This window comes from Triturus cristatus, chromosome 9, assembly GCF_964204655.1.
Source record: "Triturus cristatus chromosome 9, aTriCri1.1, whole genome shotgun sequence".
Lineage (NCBI taxonomy): Eukaryota > Metazoa > Chordata > Amphibia > Caudata > Salamandridae > Triturus > Triturus cristatus.
Window position 1 is genome coordinate 78427802 of NC_140592.1, and position 22448 is coordinate 78450249.

The 22448-nt window shown below is 49.3% G+C and overlaps 1 protein-coding gene across 1 annotated transcript in view; it reads left to right on the plus strand.

Moving 5' to 3' along the window:
- Nucleotides 1–22448, plus strand: part of NR2C2 (nuclear receptor subfamily 2 group C member 2) — a 324390-nt gene that overhangs the window by 14898 nt on the left and 287044 nt on the right. Inside the window, exons 2-3 of the mRNA XM_085624453.1 lie at nucleotides 8590–8699; nucleotides 19361–19564. Of these exons, the coding sequence (XP_085480579.1) occupies nucleotides 8628–8699; nucleotides 19361–19564 (276 nt within the window). The 5' untranslated portion in view covers nucleotides 8590–8627. The remainder of the gene's footprint in view (nucleotides 1–8589; nucleotides 8700–19360; nucleotides 19565–22448) is intronic.

Genomic DNA, 22448 nt, shown 5'->3' on the forward strand with positions numbered 1-22448 from the left:
GTGAACCCAAAAATGTCATGCATACATGCTGAGACCACAACTGCCCAAAATCATGGACAATCCCAAATCCATATTGGCTATCCGTGAAGATGGTAACTCTCAATTGTTCAGTAATGCTGCAAGCCCTTGTCAGGGCACTTAGCTCAGCCACCTGAGCTGAATACACTCCTTGCTACCACAATGCTTCCACCACTCCCATAACTGTGCAAATGGCATACACAGCTCTCAGGTTTCCTCCAGCATCCCTCAAACATTATCCATCCACGAACAACACATGATCTGATTTAGGTAGTGGAACATACATAACATACGGACAAGGTTTTGTAAACAGCTCAATCACGTCCAAGCAATCATGATCTGCTTCATCAATCGCAACTTAATTTCCCGGTAAAGGCATCAAGGTAGTTGGGTTTTAACTCATGCATTTCACCAATGACACGTTTTCAGCACCCAATATCACTTGCTCATACTTGGTTAAGCAACTGCTTGTGAGATGTTGTGTTCGGGTACGAGTAAGCAAAATCTCAACAGAGTGCGGTACATGCACTTTCAGCGGATGACCCACCACAATGCTCTCACATTTCCCCAGACTTACACATGTAGCAGTGACTGCCTTTAGACACCTAGGCAATGCTGCAGCTACAGGGTCTAATGTAGCTGAGAAGTATGCAACAGGTCTGCGGGCAGCCCTATGCATCTGAGTTAGAACTGACAGTTCACAGCCTTGCGCTCACTGCAGAACAGAGTGAAACATTTGTTAAAGTCGGGCATTCCCAATGCTGGAGCTCGACACAGACTCTCTTGCAGTTCATTAAAAGAGCACATGCATTCATCACTCCATGGAACTGGATTTGGCACGTCCTTATGCGTAAACCTTTGAAGGGGCTTAGTAGTTAATGAAAAATGTGGAATCCATTGTCGGCAATAGCCAACCATTCCCAGAAACATGCAAACCTCCTTTTGAGTTCTCGGTGGGTTCATCTGCAAGATGGCCGTAATGCGATCTTGTGACGCCTTTCTGGCTCCCTTCTCAATGTAATGTCCTAAGTAAAGGACCAAAACTGTATCTTAGTAGGTGACACCTTACGCCCACTCACTGCCAGATCATTCAGTAATGCAATTGTGTCACATATGCAAGCCCCTTGGGTACCTGATGCTACCAACAAGTCATCAATGTATTGTATCAGAACAAAGTGCTTTGCCATTACCAATGACTCCAAATTCCTTTTCAATATTTGATTGAAAACGGAAGGACTCTCTTTGATCCCTGTGGAACTCGGCACATGCCAAGACCCGGTTTCTGAACCGGAATGCAAGTAAAAATTGACTATCTGGGTGCAAAGGGATGGAAAGGAAGGCTTGACACAAGTCAATGACAGAAAACCATTCAGCTTCGCTAGGAATCTGATATAGTATTACAGTGGGATTTGAAACAATTGAACAGCACGGTACCACAATCTGATTAATTTTGCGCAAATCCTGCACAATCCTATACTTCCCGTTTGGTTTCTGATTCCCAAGATAGGTGAATTACATGGGCTTCCCATGATTTCTCTTAAAATTCCCTGCTCAATGAGTGACTTGATCAAAGGTGTTATACCTGCGATGGTCCCAGGACTCAAGTTATATGGTGGAGTCCGAGGGAATTCTGCACTTGGTTTCAAAGTGATTCGTATTGGAGCTACTCCTTTTATCAACCCAATATCCTTTCCTGTAATCCGAAAGTACTGGGAACACAGTGTCTCTCAATTCTAAGGGTAAGTCATTACTTGTTAATAAGGGGAATAACCCCTCTACTCCTGTTCCTTGTTTTGACATTTTGAATACGATGTCCTCATCATTGATATGAAATTCTATTCCTTTCAGAGTACAATAAATGGAGCAAATCAATTCGCACAATAAATCTCTCCCTAAAACGTTCACTGGGCTGGAATCACATTCCACAAATTTGTGCAAATCCTCAAATGGTCCAATTTGCACACCTTTTTGACATCGTGCTTCCAGGCCTCGCTCCCCTACTTGTCCTGCGGAGCCAGCGTTAAGGTCCTCTGCATGCTACCCTGAGTTTCCTGGCATTGGAGCTACACCCACCCCACTCAAAAGAATTTTATGACACCTCTTTCGCCATCTTTGGGCCATGATTTCCTCTGAAGTGTCTTTAGGCACAAAGGTGCCGAGAGGTGCCCCTCCAACGTTTCCACCTGCGGGTTCTCCCTTGACGCCAGTTGGGTCCTCTGGATCAATCCCCGGATCTAGACTGATGCTGCCACAGGTCCCTCCTTCCACCATGACTCCATCCCTTCCATTGCCATATCCCGGCGCAGACTCAGTTATCCACCCCGCCTCAAATTCGGTGCTACCCAACTCTATCCATGCCTCACCATCTCCTAGACTTTCCACCACTTGACAGACCCTACCTTCTTGAAGGGGGAGTATGGTATCCTGGAGGACTCTGATGACGACAAGTGGTATAAGCAGCTGGGTGACGCAAGTGGGCAGGATACCTCCCCAGACTCGGGCATAATTTCTCCTCCAGGTCAGGTTTTGGAGGGAGGTGCGTCTTTTGCCACTGTGATGCGCAGGGCAGCAGAGGTTCTCAATCTTCAGCTGCCAGTCATTGAGGTCAAAACTAATGTTTAGACTGAGGTGCTTCAACCTGGGGCGACTTGTCTAAACCAAGGCTCCCCTTTAATGAAACCCTTACCAACGCGGTCCTGGGGGTTTGGGTGAAAAACTTGCACAGGGGCTCCTGTGCACCGAATGATTGCACTTCAGCACTGTTCTGCCCCTGGAGACCCAGCCTTCCTCTCCCAGTACCCTTCCCCTGAGAGCATGATGGTACAAGCATAAGCAGCAAAGTCTGTTCTCTACCTAACCACCAGATAGACAATCCAAGAGGCTGGACACCTTTGGGAAGTCGATCTTTTCTTTCACCTGCATTGCCCTGCATTCGGTGAACACTACAGGCCTCTTGGACCGTTATTCCCTCGCGCTGTGTTATTCGGTTGCACAGCTGCTTCCCAAGCTGCATGAGGAATCTGCGCCATCTTTAACCAGGCTTAGGTGGACAGCAGTAAAGCTTGGCATCTGGTGCAGATTTGACACCATGGGCTCCCTGGGTAGAGCCATGGCTTCTACGATGGCGTTGCATCGCCACTCCCGGTTATAAACCATTGGGTTCTTCAAGGATGTCCTGTCTTCACCATTGGATGGCTCTCTCCTATTTGGTGACAAGGCCAATGCGGTGCTCGAGCACTTTCGCAACAACAGGGTCACCGCCAGATCCCTTGGCCTTTCTCTGTGGATGCTGCTGCAACAGCAGTCCTTCCGCCCCTACCGCAGACATGGCAGAGGCAACTTTGGGCACCCAAAGTATCAGCTATACCCGGTCCAATAGCATGCCCAGTCATTTCTAGGACGGGGTAGTGGAGCCCAAAAATTATGTGGGAGCCAGTCCTAGTATGCTGCTCAGTCCCATGCGCATCGGGCTGCCACAGACTCCAAGCCCCTTTAGCGTGCCCTCCACCAAGCACAATCATTCTGTGGCGGCAGAATCGGGCACCACCTGCCTCAATGGTCAGCAATTACATCTGACAAGTGGATGCTTCCGATCGCGCAGAAGTGGTTTGCCCTGCCTTAGCCTCTCCCACCATCCTAACAATGGCTGATGGAGGACAATCTCTCCTGACTCCATCAGGAAGTGCAGACTCTTTTGGTGAAAGGAGCCATTGAGAGGGTGGCTGTGCCAGAAGTAAGGCATGGTTGTTATTCCCGCTGCTTTCTGGTGCACAAATATAGCAGTGGTTACAGCCCATCTGCGGAGGTTAGTGGTTCCAGTCTTTCCTACCTCAAAGATTGGCTGCTGAAGATGGGTTCTCCCCAGGCAGTCATCGCCCACCTCCAGATTACGGCAAACCTGCATTTGCCGGGGTTCACTATCAACATGCCAAAGTCACACCTGACTCCCTCTCGGATGCTTCCTTTCATTAGAGCCATTCTATACACAGTGCAGTTCCACGTCTATCCTGGATTTTAGTGAGACTGACTCTGAGGTTGGTTGGTCTCGTGGCCTCCTACATCCTGCTGGTATAACATGCCTGTTGGCCTTTGCACGCTCTGCAGTGGGTCCAGATATCAGAGGGAACTGCAAAATATCTGCAGAGGATGCTGACAAACCGCGATTGTGTCAGTGGCAGACCGCTCTCCCTTCACCACACAGAGCTCACAGTGATGACATGCTTCACTCCTGGGTTGGGGCCGCCATCTGTGAAAGGTGGAAATCAGAGGATTCTGGTCTCTGCGGAATTTCACCTCTACATCAACTGGTTGGAGTTGAGAGCTATCCGCTTGGCAAACAACACTTCTGCCATGTGGTATTGCATCATACATGGCAGAGTGGGGTAGTGGACCCTGTGCATAGAGGATCTGAACCTCTGGACATGGCCGGAACATCAGGACATTTTACTGGTTGCACAACACCTGGCGGGATCTCTGAATGCCGGGGTGGACAAATTCAGCTGCCATGCCTCACGGATCACAAATAGCGTCTACATCATACATTATGTTATGTTATGCTATGTTATCTGGAGGTGGTGCAAGGTCTCTTCTGAAAATAGGAAAGAAAAACCTTGGCTTGATCACTACCAAGAATGCGCAGTGTCCGCCCTTCTGCACACTGGAGTTTCCAATGCGGCTCTCGCTCTGAGACGCATTCTGCCTAGAGTGGAACTCGGGACTTCTGCCTGCCTTTCTGCCAATGCTTCTCTTGCCCCAAGTTCTTAAGATCAGGACCGACCGGGCCTAAGGCACCGTAAGGGCTGCAGATTGGGAACGGAGAGTATGGTACCCAGAATTCCTAGGCATGAGCATCTATCCTCTGGTCAGGTTGCCTCTTTGAGAGAATCTACGGTCGTAGCAGCACTGTGGGGGGCCTAAACCCGAACCTGGGCATGCACCACCTTCATGCCTGGAGATTGGGTGGAGACATTTGATAATTTTCGATATGACTCCCGAAGTTTGTGATGTCACCTGGGCAGCCAGGCGTTCTTGTACTAAAACTGTTTACACCAGCCACAGGGATATGTTTCCGGCTTGGTATTGCTCATGCCAAGTGGACTCCCTTTCTGCACCTCTTGCAGAGGTTTTTGTTGTTTGTTCTTTCTTTAGCCCAACATGGCCTTGTTCTGGGCAGAGTAGAAGGTCATTTGTTAGCCATTTCAGCTTTCTTGCTGCTGCCAAAACATCACTCCCTGTTTAAGTCACCTGTTCTGATTTGTTTTTTAAATTTTTTTTCAACATCTGTCCCCACCTACTCCTTTTGCGATGCCCCAATCAAACCTTAATTTGATACTTTTCACATGTGTTCTCCTTTTGAACCCCTGCTGCTCTTGACTCTTCAGACAGTGTTCCTGGTGCCCATTACGTGCCAGGAAGGTCAGTGAGTATCAGGCTCTGTCTCTTCAACCTCCATACACCAACTTCTTCCCTGACAAACTGGTCCTTCGGATGCGTCCTACTGTCCCTCGGGAAGGTGATGACTTGTTTTCATATTGGCCTAAGCATTACTCTGCGGGCATTCTATGCTCCACTTCATCCATCCAAAGAGGAGGAGAGACTCCATCATTTGGACACTATAAAAGCTCTGTCATTCTATATTGATCACACCAAAGATCGTCAGGTGGACGATCAGCTCTTCATTGGGTGGACCGGAGTGAAGAAGGGCAAGATGTTCGGAAATAAACTATCTCCAGATGTATAGTTTCTGCATAAAAATGTGCTATGCACTAGCAAAGGTGCAACCCCCTGAGGGCTTGCAGGCTCAGTCCACCCAGGCCAAAGCTGTCACTACTGTGTTGGCTCACGGGGTACCTGTCCTGGACATTTCTCAAAGCTGCCATGTGGATATCCCTCTATACGTTCACAAAGCACTACTGCTTGAACAGCCCGGATCGTCGTGATGGACATCTCACCCATTTTGTCCCCCAGGATGTTTTGGAACCACCTGCAGGAAGGTATTGCTTGGGTATCTATTCTAAGGTGAGGAATCTGCCGTTAGAAGTCTCTATTGGAAGAACAAGTTACTTACCTTCTGTAATGCCTTCTCTGGTAGAGACTCTATCTAACCACAGATTCCTCACTGACCCTCTCATTCTCCCCGCTCTAGGACTGGGCTCTTTACCCAAAAGAACCAGTTTGACACTGCATATTGGTCAAACAAGTAACATTGGTTTTTACATAGTCCACATTTTTGACACAGAAGAAACTGACATCAGCACGCCGAGGTGTCACCTATATAGATACTGCACTGTCACTTCTGATGCAGATGAAGCTTATGTGGAGCTGAACGACGTGACCTACGAGCATGCAGAGGTACTGCTCCAGACTTTGCCGAATCCAGTCTTGTGCCTGGGGAATATTCTAAGGTGAGGAATCTGCAGGTGGATAGAGTCTCTACCAGAAAAAGCATTACCAAAGGTAAAAGCTTGTTCTTAAAAAGACCATTCTAATATGGCAACGCCCATAGGAAACTATAGTAAACCCATTACTTGAAGTTTGTTAACCATTTGAAATAATGTGCATTCCAATCAAGATGGTGGCATCCATATTTTGGCATATTCCACCTTAGAGAAGGAGTTTATAGCATTAGCTCATAGAAAAGACTTTGGAAAACCAGAATTGTTACTCCGGAGACAGGCTACTTCTTAGACCAGCTTGGTAGGATATTACTTCCACTTTGATTAGAGCCTACCTCTCAAAGAAGAAGGCTGCTTTCAAGAGCTATAAATATGTAACTTTAGTGGCTTCCTTGTTGTAAAATATTCTTAGAATCATAGGAGATAACAGTGTTCAAAAATGTAAAGAAGATTTGTCCTGTTTTTGAATGAGGGGTCTTGAAAACAGTTTTCATTTTATTGTGTATTTACCTACCTACATTAAAAAGAGACAAATCTTTTAAAAGGTATTCATGGATACATTCTGGCTTGGGGAAATATTTATATGGATGAACTTTGGCATATATTTACTGCAATCAAACCTTCCATCGCCAAAACGTTCCTCACATAGATGCAAACAGCAACCATTACAAACAATATCGATACCACTAAATACGTTAGTAACAAACAGTAATAATATAAGCCAAGTGAATATTGAGAGACTTCCTGTCTAATAATAAATCGAAATAAGTAAGGGGCTAATTTGACTAAATAAAATCCAGAAACGGTTGCTAGATCTTTTTGAATTATTTGATTTTCCTTATTTTACAGAAAGGAAGTCTCTCTGACAAATCTGGCATTTCTTGGATTGATCTATCAGCTCCTAGTTTCCGGCTCTTGGTTTCAAATTAGTAGTAGCTCACCCTTAATCAAGCTAGAAACATACTCTATTATCCCATTCAGATGGCATGTTACTTTTTAATTGCTTGCCTCTTTCCCATAACAAAATGGGTCCTAATTGGGTCAGTCTCCTTCAGCCACTGGCTTCAGATATTGCAAATCACATCTTGGATCAGGGCACAGGAGTATTGGATGCTTGAATATATTCTTCAGACTCCATTGGTATGCACGAGGAAGCTGTTGTCACTAAAACGCAAAAAAGGATTTTTTCTCTCTGAAAAGTACTCTGAACCATGAGGCTTTTTCACATTCAGTTCATTATCTCATACATGTATTGTATACACAAAGACTGCTTCAAGTAACTTGAAAAAAAATATATTATTATCTCAAGGGCAGGACTTACATTTGAGCCTGACCCTAACATGGATACATATAGGTTGTCATTTAAGGGCTTAGAAGACATGTTGTCAATTCTGGGCTTATTTTGCATAAGTTCTGTTTTTTCATTTAAGCTCCTGACACCTCTCTGATAATATGACTTTGTGTATTAATTTTAAGGACTGGGTGGCTTCTCATCACTGCTGCTAAGGCTGGGTATAGGTTTTTTGTATAAATCACATTGTAAACAATGAAGATTTGTCACTGGCCATGCATGAATTTAAAGCGCCGAGTGTAGAGTTCATAAAAGTTGCACCATTGAAAATACAGCCCACATATCAACATGTTAATTTTCTATCTAGCAATGTATTTTATCTTATTTGCAGTGTAACTCTTTTCTCAAAACAAATACAACTGACCGTATAATAATGTCAGTAGGTCTTTGAATCAGTTGCGAGCCAGGATTAAGTATCGTATTCAGTTGGAATTTGATTATCTTTTCTTTTATGAATGGCAAAAGTTTTAGGCTTTAAAAAAAAGTGAATACTCTCCTTGTCCCAAATCCACCCATTCCCCTACTGTACACTGTCCGCCTCCATTCTACTCATCTCTTGGATGAATGCCATGATCTCAGCTTAATTGTATTGCTAGAAAAAAATGTAACTCTCATTCATATTTGCCTAGATTGTTTTCACACTAAGTAGAGGATAATAAATAGTCTGCCTTCCTAATATATCAAGTACAGTATGTGTTATCAACCACACGTTGGTTTGCCCCACTGCTGTAAAAATGCTTTCTATGCTTATAGAGTGTTCAGCTTTGCATAGCAAGTAAACTCCAGGACCATTGAAGTCATAGATAAATTGTTTTTTTTTCTTAGGTGCCGAATGGGTGGCCCTCCCTGTCTGATTTCCAGTGATGAACAGCCCCTCTCAGCGAATCCAGATAATCTCCACAGAATCATCTGTAACTTCACCCCAACGCATTCAGGTAAACATCTTCAGAGACGTTACACTATTCAGGGCCTGATCTAGATCTCCGCGGACGGGTTACTCTGTCACAACAGATATCCCACCCACTGAAATATAAATCCCATTATATACTATGAGATGTAAATTTCGGCAGACGGGATATCCGTCACCTTTGTGATGGAGTAACTCCTCCTTCCGTCGAGATCTAAATCAGGCCCTCAGTCATTACACCAAAGCCTATCAGACAGCGCAGCTGTCTGGTTTGCTAAAGACACCTTGAGGACATTCAGAAAGCTTCCCTGGGAATGCATTCCACCCGTTGCCTACCATTGGGTTTGTGGTTTGTAACTTATATTTTCTGGCTTTCTGTTTGCTGGCTTTATTTGTTTTAGGCAACGCCTATTCACACTACCTCTCCTTTTGGCCTGTAAATCTTGTCACATTTGCTGTGCATTCAAAGACAGCAGTCAAATGTCTAGCTTGCTTAATCTCCACAACGGCCCCCACAACGCTAAGGATGCCTGGCCTCCACCTTGGGGGTGCCCAGGAGTGGACGCCTCACAGGGAAAGCCAGGATGGGTTCCACAGCGGTATTCGTACAAGCGCCTTGAGACCCTTGCGGGTGAGTAGTGCGCTATACAAGTACCATTTTTCATATATCAATTTACATTTACTCTTTCTTTGATTGGGCTTGGCACTTACTTTTCTTTCTCTCACTTCAAAAAGTGAGAGGATTTATGTGACAGTCTTGCTGCATACTGGGAGTAGGAAAGCGTTTATTTTCTAGACCACAACATTTAAATGAACTGTGCAATAATTCCAAAATTGGAATGCACAAATGAAGCACTTTTTTGTGTTAACTATGAAGTGTGCTGGAAATAAATTGTTTATCATGATCAAAACCTATCAATTCACTAGGTGATGCCATTTTACACACAATATTTCTTTGTGCACTGTTTAATTTTTTTGGGTACAACTATATCTGTGCAAATGTAATGGTCATTTCAATTGAAAATGTATTCTCTGTAATGGCAGCGTGCTGCCACACCGTGCATACTCTACTCTATGCTACTCCACTCTACTCTGCACCACTCCACGCCACTGCATCCTGCAAGTCTCCACATTAGACCACTCCACACCACTGCACTCTGCGTCACTGCCCTCACTACTCCACTCTGCACCACCCCACTCTACCCCACTGCACACTACGCTACTTCCATCTACGCCTCTCTACTCTGCCCTGCATCACTGTATGCCACTCTACAGAAATGCACTCTTTGCCACTGCACTCTACACCACTCCAGCCTAGGCCACTCCACTCTTCTCTGCACAGCTTCACTCTCGCTACTCTTCTCCCCTCTCTGCTGTGTGTCTTCTTGATCTCACCCGCCTCCCTCCTGTTGTTGTGGGTGGTTATTTCCCCACCCGCACCACAGCTTCCGTTGTTGCACATGTTGCTTGCCCCATTCTTTATTGTTTGCCCCATCAGCCCGCCCTCCCTCTGTTGTTTTTTGGACCACCTGCCTGGCCTTCTTCCATTGTTGTTTACACCACCCGCCTTCCGTTGTTGTTGTTTGCACTATTCACTCACCCTCCCTCTGTTATTGTTTGCCTCGCCGGCCCTCAGTTGCTGTTTGAACCCTCCTGTCCGCTCTCCCTCCATTGCTCTTTACACTGCCCTAAATGTCTTCTATTGCTGTTTGCCCCTCCTGCGCACCCTACCTCTATTTTTGTTTGCCATGCACCTGCTCTCCATCCTTTGCTGATTGCCTCAATCCATCTGCCCTCCCGCATACCCTCCGTTGCTGTTTGCCTTGCCTGCCCTCCCCCGTTGATGTTTGTATCGTCCGACTGTCTGCCCTCCCTTCGTTGCTGTTTGCCCTGTACTGTTTTGCCCTTCCTCTGTTGCTGTTTGCCCCTCCGTTGTTGTTTGCCCCACCTATCCACCCTTCTTCCGTTGTTTGCCCCAACAGTTGCTGTTTGTTCCACCATTGTCTTTTGCACCAGCCGTCCTCCCTCCCTCTGTCGCTGTTTGCATCACCCTCCCTCCCTCCCTCTGTTGCTGTTTGCATCACCCGCCCTCCCTCCCTCTGTTGCTGTTTGCATCACCCGCCCTCCCTCCCTCTCTTGCTGTTTGTCCCACCCGCCCTCCCTCCCTCTGTTGCTGTTTGCATCACCCGCCCTCCCTCCCTCTGTTGCTGTTTGTCCCAACCGCCCTCCCTCCCTCTGTTGCTGTTTGTCCCACCCGCCCTCCCTCCCTCTGTTGCTGTTTGTCCCACCCGCCCTCCCTCCCTCTGTTGCTGTTTGTCCCACCCGCCCTCCCTCCCTCTGTTGCTGTTTGTCCCACCCGCCCTCCCTCCCTCTGTTGCTGTTTGTCCCACCCGCCCTCCCTCCCTCTGTTGCTGTTTGTCCCACCCGCCCTCCCACCCTCTGTTGCTGTTTGTCCCACCCGCCCTCCCACCCTCTGTTGCTGTTTGTCCCACCCGCCCTCCCACCCTCTGTTGCTGTTTGTCCCACCCGCCCTCCCTCCCTCTGTTGCTGTTTGTCCCACCCGCCCTCCCTCCCTCTGTTGCTGTTTGTCCCACCCGCCCTCCCTCCCTCTGTTGCTGTTTGTCCCACCCGCCCTCCCTCCCTCTGTTGCTGTTTGTCCCACCCGCCCTCCCACCCTCTGTTGCTGTTTGTCCCACCCGCCCTCCCACCCTCTGTTGCTGTTTGTCCCACCCGCCCTCCCACCCTCTGTTGCTGTTTGTCCCACCCGCCCTCCCACCCTCTGTTGCTGTTTGTCCCACCCGCCCTCCCACCCTCTGTTGCTGTTTGTCCCACCCGCCCTCCCACCCTCTGTTGCTGTTTGTCCCACCCGCCCTCCCACCCTCTGTTGCTGTTTGTCCCACCCGCCCTCCCACCCTCTGTTGCTGTTTGTCCCACCCTCCTTCCCACCCTCTGTTGCTGTTTGTCCCACCCGCCCTCCCACCCTCTGTTGCTGTTTGTCCCACCCGCCCTCCCACCCTCTGTTGCTGTTTGTCCCACCCGCCCTCCCACCCTCTGTTGCTGTTTGTCCCACCCGCCCTCCCACCCTCTGTTGCTGTTTGTCCCACCCGCCCTCCCACCCTCTGTTGCTGTTTGTCCCACCCGCCCTCCCACCCTCTGTTGCTGTTTGTCCCACCCGCCCTCCCACCCTCTGTTGCTGTTTGTCCCACCCGCCCTCCCACCCTCTGTTGCTGTTTGTCCCACCCGCCCTCCCACCCTCTGTTGCTGTTTGTCCCACCCGCCCTCCCACCCTCTGTTGCTGTTTGTCCCACCCGCCCTCCCACCCTCTGTTGCTGTTTGTCCCACCCGCCCTCCCACCCTCTGTTGCTGTTTGTCCCACCCGCCCTCCCACCCTCTGTTGCTGTTTGTCCCACCCACCCTCCCACCCTCTGTTGCTGTTTGTCCCACCCACCCGCCCTCCCACCCTCTGTTGCTGTTTGTCCCACCCACCCGCCCTCCCACCCTCTGTTGCTGTTTGTCCCACCCGCCCTCCCACCCTCTGTTGCTGTTTGTCCCACCCGCCCTCCCACCCTCTGTTGCTGTTTGTCCCACCCGCCCTCCCACCCTCTGTTGCTGTTCGTCCCACCAGCCCTCCCTCCCTCTGTTGCTGTTTGTCCCACCCACCCACCCTCTGTTGCTGTTTGTCCCAACCACCCACCCTCCCTCCCTCTGTTGCTGTTTGTCCCACCCACCCTCCCTTCCTCTTTTGCTGATTGCCCCACCTGCCCTTCCTCGCTCCGTGGCTGTTTGCCCCACCATCCCTCCCTCCCTCTGTTGCTGTTTGCCCCACCTGCACTCACTCCCTCCCTCTGTTGCTTTTTGCCCCACCTGCCCTCCCTCCCTCGCTAGTTGCCCCACCTGCCCTACCTCCCTCCATTGCTGTTTGCCCCAACCGCCCTCCCTCCGTTGCTTGTTGCCCCACCCACCCTCCCTCCCTCCATTGCTGTTTCCCCCACCCGCCCTTCCCCCGTTGCAGTTTGCACCACCTGCCCACCTTTCCTCACAGTTTGCCCCACCCACACTCCGTCGCTGTTTGCACCACCCGCCCGCCCGCCTTTCCTCCCTTGCTGTTTGCTTTCCTCCGCTGCTGTTTGGCCCGCCCTTCCTTTGTTGCTGTTTGCCCCACATGCCTGCCCTCCCTCTGTTGCTGTTTGCCCCACCCGCTCTCCCTCCCTCCGTTGCTGTTTGCACCACCTGCCCTCCCTACCTCTGTTGCCGTTTGTTCCACCAGCCATGTAAATGTAAATGTAAATGTTGTATACTTCTAAAGCGCACAGCTGCCCCAGCAACGGGGCGTCCCGGCGCTGTATACCGCTGGGGAACCCATCCTGGCTTTCCCTGTGAGATGGTCCCTTACTGGGCATCTCCAAGGTGAAGACAAGCATCCCCGGCGCTGAGGGGCCGTAAGTGGAGATTAAGCAAGCTATTGCCCATTGTTGCTGAGTGGGATCCATGGTTAGAGTCGGTACCGAGGCGAGAATTATCGAGTCCGCTGACCTTGGCCCAAGACCCTGCCGCGTCGGGAATCGAACCCTGGTCCCGGGCCGACCTCTGCTTCCGGGTCTGCCGCCTCTAACCAGTGAGCCACACCACTCCACCCCTCCCTCTGTTGCTTTTGGTCCCACCCGCCCTCCCTTCGATGCTGTTTGTCCCACCCACCCTCCTTTGCTGTTTGCTCCAACTGCTCTCCCTCTCTCTGTGGCTCTTTGCCCCACCTTCCCTCCCTCCCTTTGGTGCCCTTTGCCCCACCTTCCCTCCCTCCCTCCGTTGCTCTTTGCCCCAGCCGCCCTCCCTCCCTTTGTTGCTGTTTGCGCCACTGTCCCGCCCTCCTTTGCTGTTTGCCCCAGTCACCCTCCCTTCCTCCGTTGCTGTTTGCCCCACCCACCCTCCCTCCCTCCATTGCTGTTTGCCCAGCTCTCCCTCCGTTGCTGTTTGCCCAGCCCTCCCTCCCTCCCTCCGTTGCTGTTTGCCCCACCCGCCCTCCCTCCCTCCATTGCTGTTTGCCCCATCTGCCCTCCCTCCATTGCTGTTTACCCCACCCGCCCTCCCTCCATTGCTGTTTACCCCATTCTGTTGCTATTTACCCAACCCGCTCTTCCTCCATTGCTGTTTGCCCCACCCACCCGCCCTTCCTCCGTTGCTGTTTGTCCCACCCACCCGCCCTTCCTCCGTTGCTGTTTGTCAAACCCACCCGCCCTTCCTCCGTTGCTGTTTGGCCCACCCACCCGCCCTTCCTCCGTTGCTGTTTGTTTCCTCCGTTACTGTTTGGCCCACCCGCCCATACTCCGTTGCTGTTTGGCCCACCTACCCACCCTTCCTCCGTTGCTGTTGGGCCCACCAGCCCGCCCTTCCTCTGTTGTTGTTTGCACCACATGCCCGCCCTCCTCCATTGCCGTTTGCCCACCCGCCCACCCTTCCTCCATTGCTGTTTGGTTCCTCCGTTGCTGTTTGGTCCACCCGCCTGCCCTTCCTCCGTTGCCTTTTGCCCCACACGCCTGCCCTCCCTCCATAGCTGTTTGACCCACCCACTTGCCCTCCCTTCATTGTTGTTTGCCCAACATTGCTGTTTGTCCCACCGACCCTCCCTCTATTGCTGTTTGAGCCACCCAACCTGCCCTCCCTCCGTTGAAGTTTGCCCCACCTGCCCTCCCTTCCTCGCAGTTTGTCCGCCCGCCCTCCCTTCCTCCATTGCTGTTTGCCCCACCCGCCCTTCCTCCATTGCTGTTTGCCCCACCCGTCCTTCCTCCGTTGCTGTTTGCCCCACCCACCCGCGTGCCCTTCCTCCGCTGCTGTTTGGCCCACCCACTCGCTCTTCCTCCGTTGCTGTTTGACCCACCCGCCCACCCCCCTCCCTCCATTGCTGTTTGACTCACCCGCAAGCCCTCCCTCCATTGCTGTTTGGCCTGCATTGCTGTTTGAGACACCCGCCCGCCCTCCATTGCTGTTTGACCCACCCATCGCTGTTTGCCCCACCCTCCATTGCTGTTTGCCCCACCCACCCTCCTTCCCTCCACCGGTTGATGTTTGCCTAACCCGCCCTCCCTCCCTCCGTTGCTGTTTGCCCCACCCGCCCTTCCTCCCTCCATTGCTTTTTGCCCCAATCCGTTGCTGTTTGCCCCATCCGCCCGCCCTCCATTGCTGTTTACCCCACCAGCCCTCCCTCCATTGCTGTTTACCCCACTCTGTTGCTATTTACCCAACCCGCCCTTCCTCCGTTGCCCCACCCGCCCGCTCGCCCTTCCTCCGTTGCTGTTTGTTTCCTCCGTTGCTGTTTGGCCCACCCGCCCATACTCCGTTGCTGTTTGGCCCACCTACCCACCCTTCCTCCGTTGCTGTTTGGCCCACCTGCCCACCCTTCCTCTGCTGTTGTTTGCACCACATGCCCGCACTCCCTCCATTGCCGTTTGCCCCACCCGCCCGCCCTTCCTCCATTGCCTTTTGCTCCACACGCCTGCCCTCCCTCCATTGCTGTTTGACCCACCCACTTGCCCTCCCTTCATTGCTGTTTGCCCAACATTGCTGTTTGTCCCACCGGCCCTCCCTCTATTGCTGTTTGAGCCACCCAACCTGCCCTCCCTCCATTGCAGTTTGCCCCACCTGCCCTCCCTTCCTCGCAGTTTGCCCGCCCGCCCTCCCTTCCTCCATTGCTTTTTGCCCCACCCGCCCGCCCTTCCTCCGTTGCTGTTTGCCCCACCCGCCCGACCTTCCTCCGTTGCTGTTTGCCCCACCCGCCCGACCTTCCTCCGTTGCTGTTTGCCCCACCCACCTGCGCACCCTTCCTCCGTTGCTGTTTGCCCCACCCACCCACACGCCCTTCCTCCGCTACTATTTGGCCCACCCATCCACTCTTCCTTCGTTGCTGTTTGCCCCACCCGCCCACCCTCCTCCCTCCATTGCTGATTGACTCACCCGCAAGTCATCCCTCCATTGCTGTTTGCCCAGCATTTCTGTTTGAGACACCCGCCCACCCTCCCTTCATTGCTGTTTGACCCACCCATTGCTGTTTGCCCCATGCTGTTTGTCACACCCACCCACCCTCCATTGCTGTTTGCCACACCCACCCGCCCTCTATTGCTGTTTCCCCCCACCCACATGCCCACCCTCCATTGCTGTTTTCCGCCCACCCTCTATTGCTGCTTTCCCGACCCTCCATTGCTGTTTTAACCCTCCCATTGCTTTTTGCCAAACCCACCGTCCTCCCTCTATTGCTGTATGCCCCACCTGACCGCCCTCCCTCCATTGCTGTTTGCCCAACCCGCTCGGCCTCCCTCTGTTGCGTTTTAATGCGCTGTTGTTTTCCACGCTCGCCTGCCCTTCTTCCACTGCTGTTTGCCCGCCTGTTCTCCCTCTTCTGCTTTTGTCCCGCTCGCTTTTCCTCCGCTGCTGTCTGCCATACCCGCCCTCCGCTGCAGTTTGCCTTGCCCACCCTCCCTCTGCTACTGTTTGATCTGAACCACTGTTGTTTGCCCCAATCTTTGCTCTTTGCCCCACCCAACCGCCCGCCCTCCCTCCATTGCAGTTTGCCCAACCTGCCCGCCCTCCATCTGTTGTTGCTTGCTGCCACTCACTCAAAAGATTCTGTTGTTGCCTGGTGATGTGCAACATGGTTAAGCATTGATAAAGACTATTCCTCACGTACGCGAGCCCTGGTGGCTCTGGCAATGCTTGTTTACTTTATATTTTTGTATTTTTATCTTTGTATTTAAATTTGTATCATCTGATAGACATCTAGCTGCAGATTCCTTACTTTTGAATTTTTCAGGCGTCAAGCTAGATCTGGAAACTGTTGCATGAGCTGTACCTCTTGCCCGTGCCGTCGGGTGGCTCCATTCCACTCTGCGTGATGTCATTGGCGTCGGTTATGAAGTCGCAGTCACCTACATATGCACCACCCAGGTGTGCAGACATCAGTTCTTTTCTTTCCAACGTTGTTAATCGCCCATCCGGGAAGAGCTACCCCTCTGTCGCTTTTTGACAGGTTTTTTAAAACTTTTTGACGAATTCGAATACTTTTTCTTCGTGTATCGAGGGATGTCTTCGAGGAAGTCAGGATTTAAACCATGTGGCACTTGTCACCTTGCCATGTCGGTTACCGATCCCCACCTCGTCTGCTTTTGGTGTCTCGAGCGCGACCATGACTCAAACTTGTCCTTGGACTGTCAGGCCGAGGCTCCAAAGGCCTTGCCGAAGCGGGCTTTAAAACTCCTTGCTCCCCGATGACACGGAGTCGGAGCGGCGTTGCTCGATGCCGATTTCGGTGCCAGTAGAGCCCAAGGGTTCTATGTTGTCACCTGATCATTTTCATGACATTTCAGGCAAGAGAGAGGACTGGGATGGGTCTATGGACCCTTTTAAACACCAGGATGTATCTGCACCGAAAATGGACTCGTATAAGGAACTTCGGGAAGCCAGTGGACTGGATACATCCCCAGATACTGGCATGCTCTCTCCCCCAACTGCTGCGGAGGAGGGGGCTTCTAATGCCATGGTGGTAAGGAGGGCAGCTGAGGCCCTCTATGCCCGCCTTTCCCCCCCAATACCGCTTCGGCCCAGAGTTCTGAAGAAGATTAGGAATGACCGGGCCCACGTCATTCTTGTGTCTCATGACTGGGCAAGAAGAGTCTGGCATCCAGAGCTTCTGAAAATTAGTGTCGATCCTCCAATCAGGCTGCCTTTTCGAGAGAATCCTATGTCGCAGCAGCAGGGGAGGGTTCGCCGCCTGAACCTGTCATCTCTCCACCTCCAATCGTGGAGATTGAGCCACGACAGTTGATAGCTTTTGACCTTCCTACCAAAGTGTGCAACGTTATTTTGGCGGCCTGGCCTCCCTCCACTAAAACAGTATACACCTGCCGTTGGCAACATTTGAATCCTATTGTACAGAAAGGTCTATTGACCCTCTTTCTGTTTAGCTTTCCACTGTTCTTCTTTTCTTTCTCACCCTTGCCCAGCAGGGCTCTGTTTTGGATACTCTTAAGGGTTATCTTTATGCTCTAACTGCTTTTTTGCTGCTGCCAGACCAACCTTCTCTGTTTAAATCCCCAATTGTAAATAGGATCTTGAAAGGGCTGGGTCACTTGTTTCCACCCACGCCTTTTGTCGTGCCACAGTGGAACCTTAATTTGGTCCTTACTTTTCCTATGTGTGCTCCTTTCGAGCCTTTGCACAAGTGTCCCCTCCTGCTGCTTACCATCCTTTCTGGTGGCAATAACATCTGACCAAAGGGGGAATTGAGTTACAGGTGTTATCATGTAAGCCCCCTACATGATTACATCTATAGATAAAGTGGTGCTTAATTTCTTCCAAAGGTGGTGACCCCATTCCAAATGGGTCAATCTATCACGCTGCCCACCTTTTTTGCTCCTCCGCATTCCTCTAAGGAAGAGGAGTGTCTCCACCAACTATACCCAAAAGGGGTGTTGTCGTTCTACTTTTACTGCACAAAATAGTTCCGGTTGGATGCCCAACTCTTTGTGGGGTACGTGAGAGCTAAGAAAGGTTGGGCAGTGCAGAAAAAGACCATTTCTCGCTGGGTGGTTCTCTGCATAAAGATCTGCTACTCTCTGGTTAAGAAGTAGCCCCCTGAGGGATTAAGGGTCCATTTCACCAGGGGCAAGGCTGCGACGACGGCATTGGCTCTGGGTGTCCCCGTCCTGGACATCTTCCAGGCTGCACCATGGTAGTCTCTGCACACCTTTGCCAAGCACTACTGCCTGGACAGTCATGTCCGCAGGGACTGGCATGTTGCCCATTCGGTCCTGCAGGACTTTTTAGTGAGAGAACTTTGCAGGATGGTATGGCTTGGGTATCTATTCAAAGGTAAGGAATCTGCAGCTAGATATCTCCATCAGATGAACAAATTACATACCTTCGATAACGCACTATCTGGTAGAGACAATATCTAGCTGCAGATTCCTTACAGACACACCCATGCCTCCCTGCTCTGCGAACGTATTTGTTTGGGCTAGGGTTACTCCCTTTTTCAGTTATGCCAGTCACTTCATGGCTCTGCGCTTCTGACATGGAAAAGTACTGATGTCCGTGCACCTGGTTGGTACCTATATAGGCGACTACGACATCATAACTGACGCAGATGACGTCACACAGAGTCGAATGTAGCCACCTGACGGTGAGCGTAATGAGTACTGCTCACACAAACGTTTCCAGATCCAGCCTGATGCCTGGGAAATTCAAAGGTAAGGAATCTGCAGCTAGATATTGTCTGTACCAGATAATGCATTACCGAAGTTAAATAACTTGTTCTTTAATGAACAAACAATATTTACTAAATGCACGGCTCTCATGACAGAATTATACAAATGTGATATGTTCTGTGAACTCGTTGTGCAGCTAAAAAGTACTATATTCTAAACAGTACATTTGGAAATCATTTTTTTCACACAAAAGGTATATTTTGAACTTGAAACATTTAAGGTACCTCCAAAATGTACAACAGCATTCCAACTATAGCTGGTAAACTAGTTGATTACTTTGTTGACAACTTACCTGATCATTCTGCTACAAATTTTAATTTAGGCGATACTTCCCAATTAGGTCCATGAGGATCTGAATCACAAACACTAACTCTCTGCCCACTCTATATATTTGTCTTTAAGTAAAATTTAATTGTAATCCTTTAAATATTTGTTGCAGATTGTGACAGATCAGCAAACGGGTCAGAAAATCCAGATAGTGACAGCAGTGGACTCCTCTGGCTCCTCCAAGCAGCAACAGTTTATCTTAACTAGTCCAGAAGGAACTGGAACCGGAAAGGTGATATTGACATCACCAGATACTGCCAATGCCAAGCAGCTTATTTTTGCCACCACAGATAACATTGTGCCAAGCCGAATACAGGTAAATAAGTACAGTTAATTTTACTTCCCCATAAAATAATTCACTATAATTCACATCATATTGTATCTTTCTAGCACAACAGGCCTGATTGACAAAGGCTTCTTCATCTTTAAATGCGTGTTTACCAACTAAAATAGCAGGGTTTATGCTAGGTATTCACAAAAGCATACATTGCAGCTGTAAATCTATTTTTCCAGTATTGAATCCTTCATAAATTCACATGCTTGAAGCATTCTCCATTGTTGACACAAGTCTGGAAGGGCTAAAAAAAACTCAATGTTAGTATCCTATTCAAATCAACCAAAAAGAACCAAACTCCAGCCAGTCAGGCTGCAGCCACCTCTAGCCCACTCCCCTCAGAGGCTACCATCCTTCAGATTTTCTACTGCATATTGTGTGAAAGGAGTCTCCACTTGAGCTCTACTCAGTTCACGTCGATATTCACAACTTTAGAAATGTTATCGTAACAAATTTGATTACATTATCAACATTGTACCATCTTTCAAGAAAATCTGACCACTCGGGAAGTCAGAGCTTGCTAAAAAAGGACTTTTCAGAACACGTATAACCTGTGGAAAGAAGAGGCTGCATTCAGTTAATCCACATAAGGACTGCATAAACTGCTCCCACCCCTCTTGTAAGGTAAAAGATTCTAAGATCTGTGTTCTAAAACCTTAAAGCCGTGATACTCATAGTACGGTCCGTGGGCAGCCAGCGGCCCGGCAGGCCTTCATTGGCAGCCTGCGGACCTTGCCTTGCCGTTTCTACGTTTCCAGTGAGTAAACAAAGAAGATGGCCGCAGGAGCATACATAGTGACTACGTATTCAATACGTACTCACTACGTCTGGTTTTGCGGCCATCTTCTATGTTTACTGCCGGCCTCTGTGCCTGCCACTGTGATATCACACATGGCACCGGTGGGAAGCATCACAAAAGGCCCTTTGAAAGTCAGCTGTTAGCACTTTCACAGCTGAATTTTAAAGGGCCTTTTTGGAAAGCTTCCCGTTTCCGTGTTGCCGACGACGTCCTCTCCGCCCCAGCCTCTTCTCTGCCCGCACCCTCTTCTCCGCCTGCAGTCGCTTCATCTCAATATTCAGCTCCCATCTCTCTTTAGGTTTGCTTTAGCACTTTTTGAAGTAATACATAATATTCTTCCCCGACCAAAATCATGGCCGGAAGTGGGGAAGTCAATGGCAATTGTTATGTGACTTCTGATCTGAATGTCGTTGTTGTTGCACATTTCGGCCTATCAGTGACATCCTTTGGTGTTATTGCTGGCTTTAGTGAGACTAGTGGTTTTGCTTTCAGTTAATAAAGAGGGGTTTAAACTCTCTTTGGCTAGAATGAGTGAAAATACTTGAGCTTATACTGAGGCCTGAAAAATCTTTTATGCTTTTCCATGCCAACTCCCTTGTAGTTACATCTGCTTAGGAAATACTGCATTGTCTAATGTTTTGAAACTGTAGTGATTTGTTTTTACTCTAGCGCCGCCCCCACTGACGCTGCCCTCACTGGTGCAGCCCTCGGCCAAAAACCACATTGTAAATTTGGCCACCGAGAGAAAGTTTGTGAGTACCCATGCCTTAAAGGATAGAGAGGGGAGACAATTACTATGGCTTCAGAAAATCAAAGCCAAGGACAACACAGTTTCAGGTGAAGATTGTGAGGATTCCTCAGAATATAGCAAAAATTTCAGAAGAGAGATAGGTTAGAAGGTCAACTGCCACGAGAGCACCCATAAAAGGCTTTGTCAATGAAAGAAAAGAAGAGTCTGGAAAAGGAGAAAATACTTTCTGTTCCATTAATGCCAGAACTACTTCTCTGAGTAAGGTTTCACCACTACCCCCAAGTCACCTATTAGATAAAGACAACTCTGATGAAGATGGGCCCCTTGTATTAGTACATAGTGCACTCCATGTAAAATGCCATAAGGATGATGAAAATGGTGAATATTATTCTTCTCAAACTGAGGCGCATGGAGTCAGGTCAATCTAATATATGGATTTGTACCAGCCTTACACACACCAACAAACTCAGGAGGAAATGTTGCTTGTGTCCAGAGCCTAGTCACTATTTTAAGACTCATGTTGGCAGATTATTATAAGAAGTTCTCAGAACCCTTGAAATTAACATCACCTTGTCTGATCAATACCTCCACAATCTCCTTGCTTGCTCCTGCCTATTCTACAAACACCTTGTAACTTACCATATGCACCATCTCCCAAACAAACCCCAACACCAAAAGCCCCAATCCTTCAAGTGGACAACAATTTGTCTACAGAGAAGGTATGAGAAGAAGGAGAAATACCATACAATCTAGATGCGGCTACTGAATGGAAAGACTGTTTAATCCCAGCTCCATCACCAACATTTCCACAACCTGTGGATTCACCTCCAGATGATATAGGGGGTTTTCATACCCTTTGGGAAGAGCAGCAAAAAGTTTTGAACTGCCAATGCCTGCAAAACACTTGGACTGTTTCCTATACAACTTCAAAGAACCTTCTCACAAATTTGAGCAATTCGTATTGTAGATTACATTTTGCAGAAGGTATTAAAACTGTGAAAAATCCAGCAACTGTTTCTGTGGTCTTGCTTCAATTAGAAAAAAATATAAAGCACCTTACAGCTTACCAGTTTGTGTAATTGGACACCCAAAGCCAGATTCACTGGTGACGCAGGCTGCCCAACACTGCTCAAATAACCCATCCACCCCAATCTCTACACCATCTGATAGAAAGGATAGACATTTAGATAATATAAGAAAACATTTTCTTCAGTCAGCAATCACAGTTAGAGTGGCTATTTTGTTAGCAACACTTGGTCACAGAGACAAATATATGTGGTTGAATATAGGACCATATATTAACTGTTTGCCAGACA